This window comes from Orycteropus afer, unplaced genomic scaffold (assembly GCF_000298275.1).
Source record: "Orycteropus afer afer isolate SDZICR_OR568_19922 unplaced genomic scaffold, OryAfe1.0 scaffold00048, whole genome shotgun sequence".
Taxonomy (NCBI): domain Eukaryota; kingdom Metazoa; phylum Chordata; class Mammalia; order Tubulidentata; family Orycteropodidae; genus Orycteropus; species Orycteropus afer.
Genome location: NW_006921635.1, coordinates 6,221,948 through 6,233,833, shown reverse-complemented (window position 1 = coordinate 6,233,833; position 11,886 = coordinate 6,221,948). Strand labels below are relative to the sequence as shown.

Here is an 11,886-nt window from a genome sequence, read left to right as displayed (position 1 = left end):
CCAACCTTCTGGTTAGCAGCTTAGCCATTACGCTACTACAGCTCCTTTCAGTAGGGCTCCAAGAAATCAAAACGTGGCACAGTGGAGGTGGGTACGGGTACGGAGGGAGTAGGCAACGGGGCCTGCTGGGTGAACGGTTCATGTTGTGGGAGGGATAAGGCTGAGATCTCGTGCCCACGGTCAGCCACGGCACAGGCAAAGCACAGCTGCTTCTCCAGCCCCCAGCACTGTGTTAGCACAGTCTGGTCAAGACCAGGTGCCCTATAAGCCCACCTGTGGCCTGCACACCCTCTCCTCAAAGCCTTCGAGGAGTGTCCAACACACCTGGTGACCGATCAGCAGTTCCTCTGGGTAGAGCTCCTCACAGAACTCACAAGGCAGCATGGTCTCACCGGCCGCACCTAGGTATCAGGCCACAGAGTCAGTCTCAAAAAAAAGAAAAAATGAAAACAAATTTTATTTCCATCTTTTATCTCTTGCATGGGGGCTTTGAAAGTTTGACTTCCTTTGACAGTCCTTAGATGTAGCAATTTGTGGGGCTGTAAATCCTCAAAGGGAAACCATCTAAGAGACAAACTCTAGGCAAAAGCTTGTACCATGAAAGAAGCTACTTTCTGTCACCCATTTCTTGAGTATCAGTACAGCAGTGTTGACCTGCTACTCTAATTACAGATGAAAACAGTCTGAGGCACTAACCTAAGAGCTTTCCATGCATTATTTCAGTCTTTAGAAAAAACTGAATGAAGGAGAACCTACACTATTCTCATTTTATAGATGAAGAAACTGAGGCTTGTCTATTACTGGCAGACAAATATTCTGGAAAATCCGCCCAGTACAAAATACCTGAAACTTCAAACTAAAAGCAAGTTCAGTGAGTAAAAAGCAGTATTTTAAGGCCAGGATTCCCAAAGTAGTAAGAATGTTGAACAGATGAGTGAGAGGCAGCAGTGGGAGAAGTAAGGAAACCTGCCCGTCTAGTCTGCTCTCTGGGCAGAAGGGAGAAAAGGTCCTTTCACGGGTCAGTACCTACAGCTTGACTGTCACACGGGTTTGAGGCCAGACTCCATACTTACGTTTTTACATATATATTTTTACCTAAAGTCACATTTATGATTTTAAAATCCTCAAGCCCAAAACTTAAATTTACCCCAGCTGGTCATGTTCCCAGGTGCCTGCCAGAAGCATACATAAATGCTCCTAGAGGATCATGTAGAAAATGGACCATTAAAACACACACACACACACAGGCATACAACAAACATGGCAGGAAGTTCCAACGAGGGAGAGGCAGCAGACACAGCAAGAAATGGACTGCAAAGATTAGTATTTCCAGACACAAAAGAAAAGTAAGTATGCTTAAAGACATGTTAAAGAGGGAATTAGGATATGACAAGAGAACAAAAGATTGTTAAAAAAATTAATAGGCAAACTGAAAAACAGAATTAGGAATGAAAAAACATCACTCAAATAAAAACCTCAATGGGCAAATAAATAACAGATTAGGAACAGCTAAAGAGAGAATCAGTGAAATAGAAGAAATTACCCAGAATGTAGCACAGTGACAAAGAAATGGAAAATGTGAGTGAAGAGACACAAGGCTAGTGCAGAATAAAGAAACCTACCCTTTATGTCACTCAGAGCACTGGGCCCGCCATGGGACTGGTCTGCCTCACATACAGCCCTCCAGAAGTTCTGTTCTGCCACATGGGGTATCTGGCCCTCGTTTTGAAGACTTAGGGCCAACATAAAGTCCAAGTTTGCACTATCTTCACCACCTTCTTTGTGGAGCTGGCGGCTTCTGTTCCTCTCCTGCCTTTCTTGTTCTTCAACTGAAAAAAGAAAAAAAACAAAACAACATTCAAGAAATATTCGAGATGCTGCCAGCCTGCAGCTTCAGCCTATGCCAACACATTCAAGGATTACAGGCAGCTGGGGAGGAACCGGAGGCCCTGCTCTGCCAGCACCTGTGGCTTTCCAGTTTTCACAGAACTCCAGACATCACATCTGCCACGAGAAGAAGCCCCATCATCATTCTACTTGTATCTTTAAGAAGCAAAGTTATTAAGCCGTAATTATGTGACAGGCACTGTGCTGAACACTTTACATGTATTTTCTGTATAGTAACAGAAGAATTCAAAGCATGAGATTGCCTGGAAAATCCTAGCTCTACCACTTATCCTGACCTTAGACAAGTCACTTAATTTCTCAGTGGCTCAGTTTCCTTATCTGTAAAATGAGAATAATACCCACCCTTCATGACTGCTATGAGAATTAATATATGTGAAGCACTTTGCATGTACATGTGGCACACAGGATATACTCAACATTAGCCTTAATAACACTGTCCTCATTATCATCGTTATTCAACATACCAGTAATCCACTAGTAAGAGGCTCTCTTACCCTCATTTATAGGAAAGTATTCTTCCTAATGTTACCCAGCTATAGTCAGGTTTCATAATCAAAATCTGGCCCCAAAATCCTATTCTTCAGCCTCTTTGTACCCTATTTTCTCTGGGATTCTGATACTGTCCAGTTTCCTGATCCCAAATACAACTCACACAGATTATTCTGAATTGGAAACCGGGCTGTCATGTGCCTTTGGTTGGCAGTCCTACTATGGAAAAGGTCTGAGTCAAAGGCTCGCAGGTGCCTCCGGGGCAGCCTCACGGGTGGGTCCAGCGCCTGCATCTGTCTGAGGAGATGAGATGTGACCCACGTTCCATCCTGACTCCAAGGCTCATCGTCAGCAGTAGCAGGCAAGGCACCTGCAACTCTCTTCTCCTCCTCCTCCCTCCCACAAACTTCAGGGTGAGTCTTCAGGTCCTTCACTAGGACATTACGCCTGCAGGTGCCACACAGCTCCGTCCGAGCCCCACAGTAATCTTCATGGTCCTTCAGTTTAAGAACAGAAAGTTCCAAATCACAGTGCTGGCACACAGCAAGCCGCAGAGGGCACTCAGTCTCCTGCAACACAGAGGAGGGGCCAGTTACCGTGTGTCTCTGGGAGAGGCCAGGTATTAGTGAGGGGCAAGGGAAGCCAACGACATCTACTTCAGCATTTTCTTCCAAACCTAGCTTCACCTGCCATGCTGTCCTGCATATTTCAGATTCATGGTTTGCCCTTTTGGCCCTGCCACAAGGTTCTACAGAAGGCAGGGAACTCTTCAGACGAATCTACTCAGTCACCTGGACTATCATCATTCTGTGCACACATTAGACAGTAACCCAAAATCAACCTGAGAAGTAAGCTCAGGAACAAATATCAATAAAACTGTAATTCAGATGTTTGTCAGGTTCACCAACCCAATTCTCTCTCAGTACTCCAGAGTCAGACTTAAGCACCTGTAAGGAGGGAAAGAAAAAATCAGAACACGATTTTCTAATCTGCACATGTGGGGACAGCGCTGCTTTCAACTGATCAAATAAGCCAAGAACCCCAAGAATGTAAAAGTACTCAGCAGATAAAAGACAACACTTTCAAGCTTACTTGGAAACTGTCACTAACTATTAAAAAGATACAAAGGAATATGTTGGTATGAAGCGCACATTCCAAAACAAGAGCTTAAGTTTAGAATTTTCATGTAACAGCATTTCAAAACTTTAGGTACTTTATAACCACTGTGACAAAGATAAAACTTCCTTTCATCTAATTAAACCCAAGCTCTATTCCAAATGCCCCTCCAAGCATTTTTTTAGCACTATATATGCATAGAATACTTTTCACATATATCCTTTCATGACTTTAAAATTGTATACTATGTAGATGTAATACCAATTCAGAAAGAAAAAAAAATTTTAACAGGAAAAAAGGCCACTGTTTTAAGTTAGTCAACAGCAAATGATCAAATAATCACTAGCATGTATCATACGGTGGTGCATGACTTACTTAACATGGCCCTTCTAGCCAGTCTTTGTAACTCCCACCAACTGACTGGGTGGGACTATGCAAAACAAGGTGCATATAGCCACCACAGGGATTGGATAGCCTTGGGGGGGGTTGGGATCCTATAAATAAAATGTATGGAATCCTAATAAGGGGGCTGGTCAGTCTTGCCATCCTCCTAGACTTAAAAAAGAACCACTTTCACTGCAGAGAGGGGACCTCACGACCACCAAGAAAGACAAGCCAGAAGTAGAGTACATCCTGTGGGCCTGCACTGAAACTCCGAAACCGAGGAGACAAGAGAGAGGGGGCTGTGACACAGAAGATGGCGAGACACAGCAGGAAGCAACAGAGCGGGCTGAGCACCTATGGGCAGGAGGCTTGCTGGCAGAGTCACGTGCCTCCTGGCACTTAGAAGGGTTAGATTTGCCCACCCGCAGACCTGTAGCTGAGCACCTTCGAGCCAAGGCTTACTGGCAGTCAGGCACCTCTGGACACTTAGCGCAGAGCTTAAAAAGCTTTGTGAACCTGTCTGAGCCGGGCCGAGGCCAGGCCAAGGGCCAGAGGAAGACCTGCCTGCAGGTGCAGCTGAGAAGAGGCTGCCCTGATTAAAGAACGGTATCCAGAGCATTCCTGAACTGGAATTGTAACCTATTACTTCCCTAATAAACCCCTCAACTATCAATATGGTCTGTGAGTTCTGTGTGGCCAATGCAATGAATTAGCATACCCAGCAGAGAAGAAGAGTGTCGTGGGATGAACAGTAGGTGTCAGAACTGGTAAAAAGATTGGAGGGTGAAGGCATGTCTGACCTCTGCCTCACAGGAATCAGCCTTAGGCTGTTGATCTTGATCTTCCTCTCTTTTGTGAAGTTAAAGGAGTCAAGTAGCTCGCCCCCATGCCATTTTAACATATATAATATAGTTACTAATCTAAAGTAACAACCCTAAAAAGCACTGGCAACTCCCCAGAATGGCAAATGAAGTATAAACTATTTTTTAAAAAAAGAGTATTTAAAAACTCTAAATAGTTAATCATCTCTAGTCTAAAATTATCCTAGCTTTGACTTACAAGAATGTTAAGGAATGCTGTGTACTTTTGCCTTTACAGTGATTGGTGTATCAGGGTGGAACTCCCAGAAATAGCCGGGAGAGAAGCGAGGAGAGTGGGCAGTTTGTTAGGGTGTTTAACCTAGCCAGTAGATGCTCGAGTCTGAGAAATTCTGATTATTTTTGTTAATGTGACCTCAATCATTACCCCTCACCCTCCCAAACTGGTGAGGCCTAGTAGTCAAGCAGAGAAGAAAGAATGGAAGTCAGAGCGTGCCAAGCTCTTTACGAGATGTTCTCTGAGCTGGGGTTCTGGGTAGCCTTTTATACTTTCCTCTATTTTCCTAATTTTCTACACTGAACATGAACTACTTTTTATAATTAAAGATCATTTAATTATACATCAATAGAGGTAAAGGGTGGGTTGTTCTTTTTTTTTCCCCCACCAGGTACCCAGAGTAAAATGCCCAAGTCTTAAGTGCAGAGCTTAAAGATTTACATAAGTATATAAACTCCTGTGTAACCACCACCTACATCCTCGTTGAGATTTTTAATTTAATATTTAACACACTCATTCAACTATGGCCAGTTTTATCTCAACCAGGGATGAAAGATACCATTTTCTCTCTGACCAAATGCTCTCTGGGGAATTTCTTTGGATATATACAGGGTACTATTCAAGGATCGTAATAAGAAGTCAAAGTGCAATTATAAGCTGTAAGGCAGGTTGTGTTCCAGAAAGGCTGCATCACAGGGGTACTCAGACCTGACAGAGCACTCAGTGAGGCTACCAAGAGTTGAAGCCCTAAAGAACTGAGACAGACTCTCAGTTTCAAAGGGAATGACTGAGGCCTGAGCATCTGGCACAAGAGCCATAGAGCTGAACCTGGCAGCGGCAGAACAGTAAGGCTTTGAGAGGTAGTGTGAAAGTGGTTGGTAAATGAACAAAAGGAGCTCTGGTGGCCTAGTGCCTGAGGCATTTGACTGTTAACCAGAAGGCTGGCAGTTCAAATCCACCAGCCACTCCTCGGAAGGAAGACTGGGTGATCTACTTATGTAGTGATACTGCCTCAGAAACCCAAGGAGGGGTTGCTATGAGTCGGATCTGACTCCACAGCAAGTGAGTGAGTTAAGTGACCAAAGATGCCCCCAGACTAGCTTTCTGCTCTGCATGTGGCTGTCATCTCAGTAGGGCCAGCCCCACGGTTATTCCCTTCTTCATCGTGCCAAGAGACTAACCTCATGAGTCTTTAACTGCCTCTTCTCCAACTTCGTGTTACACTTGCAGGTCACCTAGGGCAGAAAGTGAGAATCAGTATACTGGCTTTGTGACAACATGCCTGCCTGCCAGTACACAACAACAAGGAGAACACAGTAATGAACATATGGGTACTTGGTGGTTCACCTGACAGTGTTCCGTAGCCATGTGGGCCTCCATGTCAGATTTGGGAAACGGTTCCTTGCAGACAGGGCACATACCAATGTTCCTTTGACAGTGGATCTCATGGATGGTAAAGTTAAACACAGGAATTTCTTTTTTGCTACAGAAATCCAATAAAAGAAAAAGGCAAGCATCACTGTAATGCCTATCTATGAGTTTTCTTGCACAATGGTAATGTGAAAATCTGTCCTTCCAAATCTTTAACCTCCATTATTTCTCTTTAATGAGTAACTACTTTACATGCTTTTAAGGTTGTTACCACCTCTGCTTTTCAAAAAAAGCCACGAAATCCTGAAGTTCGGAGAAGCCTGTACAGCCAATGCCTTACACTACCTCTCTCAGCTCAGCCTCACTCTCCACAAGTCAGAGCCGAGCACAACCCACCACAAAGTCAGCGGCCAAACAAGAGCTGAGCTAGGCTCTTCCAGAACTATCCATGCTCTGAAGCAGAATGATACATTCCAGGGTAATAAAAACAAACCAACCACCATTTCTTTTCACTCTCACTTTTAAGTCGTTTAATCTCATTAGATTTTATTCTATGAAAAACCAAAAAGAACTAACAGAAGCAGACACAGCTTTTGGAATGATCAAAGGGGAAGGGGAAATTGTCTCCCTCGTGTCCTGTATGCCTTTCAAAGTAGGCTGGGTATGAGGCAGGAAGGCGCACTCCGCCTGGATAAAAAGTTCCCCACAGAACGGTACAAAAATGAAGTCCTGAACCCCTCCCCACCAATCTGGTCTCCTCACACTTTTTGTCGTTCTTTCTTTTTAGGGATCCAATCAAAGATCCTATCTAACTTGCAGAAAAGAAGGGGACAAAACAAAACTGATAATCTTAAGTAAAGAAGTAAGACCACCGAAACTGGAAAAGAACACAGTTTACGCCACTGGAGGCATAGCACATTCCAAGCCTGCCTTTTCCTCACTGGGATATGACCACTGAAGACCTCCAACCTCACAGTTCAGCTACACAGAAACCACCTAGAAGGATGTCACCTAGAATGAAATTCCAGAAAAATAAAATCCTGAACAAGATAGTCAAACCACAAATCTATAATGCGTATTTTGCCTCTCAAGCTTAATACTGCAGAACCCTCTCTCACACTAAGTTGCTGCCAGCTTATTTCTCATTTAGAGTTTTAATCTTCCTACATAGTCTAAGAAATACTGCAAAGTAGGATGACTAATGTGCCTCCAGCCAGAGTCATACTCCCAATCTGAAAGCCTAAACAAGACACCAAAAAATGCAAGTTCATTTTCATCCAGTGGTGTACCCAACAGGCTCAGGGCCCCAAGGTGATTCTCACAGCAGAACTGGAAAGTGACAAAAACAGAATGAGCTGTGAGAGCTGCGAAGGAAACTCAAATAGAAAAAGAGAACACTACCAATGACTCAGCAGATTTAGTGTCCCACATTTTTCCCAAATTCCTAGCTTCCTAAGGAACCTACTGGTTTTAAATTAAATTAATTCAGTTAAAATTTTTAAGAACTGTAAAGTATTAAAAATGTAAGTGGAAAGAGCTACAAATCAATTACCATTTTAAACCTATTAAATTAACGAAAATTAAAATTACTAAATCCCACTGTTAAAGATGGGAGCTCTAGTAGCGTAAGGCACTTGACTGCTAACCAGAAGGCTGGCGGTTCAAACCCACCAGCCACTCCTCGGAAGGAACATGGGGCCATCTACTTCCGTAGTGATACTGCCTTGGAAACCCAAGGAGGGGTCGCTATGAGTCGGGTCTGACTCGACAGCACATAACAACAACGACAACTGTTAAAGATACAGTGAAACTAGTATACCCACTCCTCACTTATCAATATGGTTAGGTTCCAAAGACAAGTCATTATGCAAAAGTTGGTGTTATGTGAAAATGGTGGATGACTACATCATTACATGACTGCCAAACCACTGAGAGTGTACTTGGCCCAGCCAAGTTGACACATAACCTTAACCATCACAGCAACCATTGTCACTGCCAGGCATTCACCATAACTGCACAAAATAGAGAGTAGATTTTTCACTATTGTCATCGATGCAAAATGCCAGATAATGAGATGGTGGGGTAGGTGCACTCTAATACGTTAGGTGTTAGTTGTATAAGGAGCACAGACGACTTAAAAACCACCTGAAAATGTGTTGTTAGAACTGTAAAATGATACTGTGTTTTACCCAAGCCTGTTCTTGGGCTTATGCATATTTTCATTAGTGTCATAAAATGGTTAAAAGAACAATCAAAATCAGTAAATACTGAGGAAGGTGCTAAGAGATTCTGGGTCTCTTTTTCATTATTTTGACAAGAATTTAATTAGCAAAAACAGAAAATAAATGTCTATAGTTTTTATTTTACAGGGCTGTCCAGGATAACTTGACATAAAGCACTTTATATACACAAGGTCACTAAAATATTAAGAACTGTATCATGATATAATGAAGAAGTAAGAACCAAGAGCAGCCATCAGGTAAGAACACCAAACATTTACTATTCCATATTTTCAGCTTGAAAGAAAAAGGTAAAAAAATATTTGCAACAATTACATGAAATTGTTGCCTGCTAGATTTTTTTTTCTTTTTAAATATAGGCAGTCCCTGCCTTATGACATATTTGCATTACAATGACCTGCACTTATGACTGTCCCTTTTTTTGTGTGTAATGTTAACAGCATATTACAAAATTTACATATTACAGTAATTTGCTGATGTTATCATTCTCAAATGTTCACTCACAGATGTGCAATTTTATGATTTACTGTTTCTAAAGATACTGATAATAAAAAGTAATAATACTGAAAACTAAAAAAAAAAAAATGAACTATTTGACTTAGGAGTCATCAGAATGGAACCCCGTCCTAAGTTGGGGACTGCCAAGATACTCCCACCAAACATTCCAACCAGGTAAAATACTAATACTTCTTACTGACAGAGAAAATGAAAATGCTTTAATTGTGAGATAAATGAGAACCCAATTCTGTATCTAGATAAAACTGCCGAAATTACCGAAGGAAAGACAAGCAAGTTAAGGACGAAATCTCACTTTACACAGATATGACTGAAAAGTAAGCTAAGAGTTACAAAGACATTCCCAGTTGCCTTCCAAATACTATATATAATCAGCCAAAAACCAACTCTGTTCCTGCAAAAATAAAAAGGTGATGCCTTCTACCAGGGAAGCTTCCATTGTTTTAGAGTGGTCCCTCCCCACACACACACCTTAAGAAACAGAGACATGTACCAAAGGAGCTCTGACTACTTTTTCTTAGGGAATAAAAATGGGGCTAAGGCTGTAAAGACAAAATTTTAAAACCTAGATTTTAAACACAGTTCCTTAGACATACCCCTACTGGCTGAGCCTTGCATGCCAATCTGTTTTATTTTTTATATAATTGGTTTGGCTTAATAACCTTGTTTTCATTAACTCCTCTATATTTTTTAACTTCCTTGGCATAGGTATTTATATACTGTCTTAGGCTTGAGACTCCTTCAAATTGGACTATTAAATAACAAGATTATCATAACTAACGCAAAGGCATTGTGTCTGTTTTCTTACAAAATCACAATGCTGTTTCTTGTGATTATTTAACTGATTACTTTGTAGACAAAGCCAAAACAGTTTATGAAATGGTAGAAAGTGGCATAGTAGAAATAAATATCTTAAAAGGCAAGGCAAGACACCGTCAGGGAAATGAGATCTTAATTCCACACAGTTGCTCTAACTGTAGTCTAATGCTGCTGAAAGTTAGGCTGGGTACGGGGAAAGAAAAAGGCAGCAAAGAAAGAAAAACTGCTACCTGGCTCAAACCTTTCACCAATTTGAATCAAACTCTTTTCCTCATGCCCTGTGTCATTTTTTCTACCATAATCTGATAGCCTAAATATAGCTCAGACAGTTCTGTTTGCTGTTGCTTTTTTTTTAACTTTCAATTAGAGCACTTTCTTATCACCAGAATACCAAGATAAATTCTTGAGAAAGCCCCACCAGGAACCAGCCGATTATTAATTGCTAGGTTTCACTTTAGCAGGAAAGAGTTGTTCTTCCTTGTCAATCACAGGGGTGAAGAACACTGAAACAGAAAGCTTTACATTCAAGACCAGCCAAGCTTCACTAACAGTTTTGGAATCTTGAAATAACAAAGCTGGGTTGCTTTGAGAGTTCAATGAGACCAATTTTTTTTTCCCGTTTTAAAAAAGCAGAGGGATGTTGCTTAACAAAATCCCTCATGAAAAGGATTAAAACTGAGCTGCTCTGCTCCAGTTGTTCGATCCCTGGATCTAGTACCAAGATCACCAAACCCCGCTCCCAATCAAGCTCAAGACAGCCACTGTGGCCACTCAGGAAATTCTGAAGCATACAGGTAGCCCCCGACTTATAACAGGGTTCTGTTTCAACTCTGTTGTAAGTTGGTTCTGATGTAAGTCGAATACCTCTTTTTTTAATTTTTCATTAATGATACCTTTTATTAGCAGTATCTTTATAAATGTGGTAGTGTTTTGAACAGTAAATCGTAAAACTGAACATTGTGAGTGAACATCTGAGAACGATAACATCAGCCAATTATGCACTGCCAACTGTGTTTATAGTACATATATTACCAATAATAACGATGGTTGTAAATGAGGTTGGTTATGACTCGAATTCTTTGGAAGTCAGCGACTACTATACTTTGAAAAACACTTTGTCCAGCATTACATTTTATTACATCATTAGTATTTTTTTTAATGTATGATCTAAGAAGTGGAATATATTACAAATAAATGGGGGGATATATTTGTTCCAGATAGAAATCTTCAGTATTGTAAAGTTGCTGTTCCTCTCCCAAAAAAAATGTAGCTGTTATTTTTCAGACACATAAAAAGGTGGCAAGCTCCCTTCTTTGTATATCAGAAAGGTAGAGCTCCCAAGCAAGTAGTGACTGCCAAAAGTGACTAGCTAAGTAGGAGCAGGAATCAATTGGATCCCGATTGGCTCATTTCCTCACTCTAGTCCCTACTCTATGCTAACTTAAAATGTCAAAATTACCAAAATAGGCAATTTGCCCCAAAAGTATTAAAAAAAAACAAAACCCTCTAATCTCATAGATTTGCACAATATATTACATGGCCACAATTTTAACCTATCAAAAATAAACCAACTCATGCCAGTAGTATTTCTCAGATGTAATATCTTACCAGTTGTCACACAGTCGAGTGTCCTGGTCATCTAGAAATTCAGCCATCTTTAGCTTTTCCTGTAAACCACAAAGGAGGAAGTGTGAACTTTCAATTTCATTTCTGCTTTAAGGATGACATGCAAGAAGCAAAAACAAACTGGTGAAAGAAAATGTCACCAAAATCAGTGTCATGTTGTTGTTATGTGCCGTGGAGTCAGACCCAACTCATAGCGATCCCTCCTTGGGTTCCCGAGGCAGCATCACTACGGAAGTAGAATGCCCAACCTTCCTTCCGAGGAGTGGCTGGTGGGTTTGAACCGCCAGCCTTCTGGTTAGCAGTCAAGTACCTTAGGCACTAT

General features: G+C 41.4%; 1 protein-coding gene across 1 annotated transcript in view; it reads right to left on the bottom strand.

Moving 5' to 3' along the window:
- Nucleotides 1-11,593, bottom strand: part of TRAFD1 (TRAF-type zinc finger domain containing 1) — a 15,830-nt gene extending 4,237 nt beyond the window's left edge. Inside the window, exons 1-6 of the mRNA XM_007938180.1 lie at nucleotides 11,547-11,593; nucleotides 6,340-6,475; nucleotides 6,174-6,227; nucleotides 2,561-2,966; nucleotides 1,623-1,829; nucleotides 325-401 (exon numbers count right to left, since the gene is read on the bottom strand). Of these exons, the coding sequence (XP_007936371.1) occupies nucleotides 325-401; nucleotides 1,623-1,829; nucleotides 2,561-2,966; nucleotides 6,174-6,227; nucleotides 6,340-6,475; nucleotides 11,547-11,593 (927 nt within the window). The remainder of the gene's footprint in view (nucleotides 1-324; nucleotides 402-1,622; nucleotides 1,830-2,560; nucleotides 2,967-6,173; nucleotides 6,228-6,339; nucleotides 6,476-11,546) is intronic.
- Nucleotides 11,594-11,886: the final 293 nt, after the last annotated feature.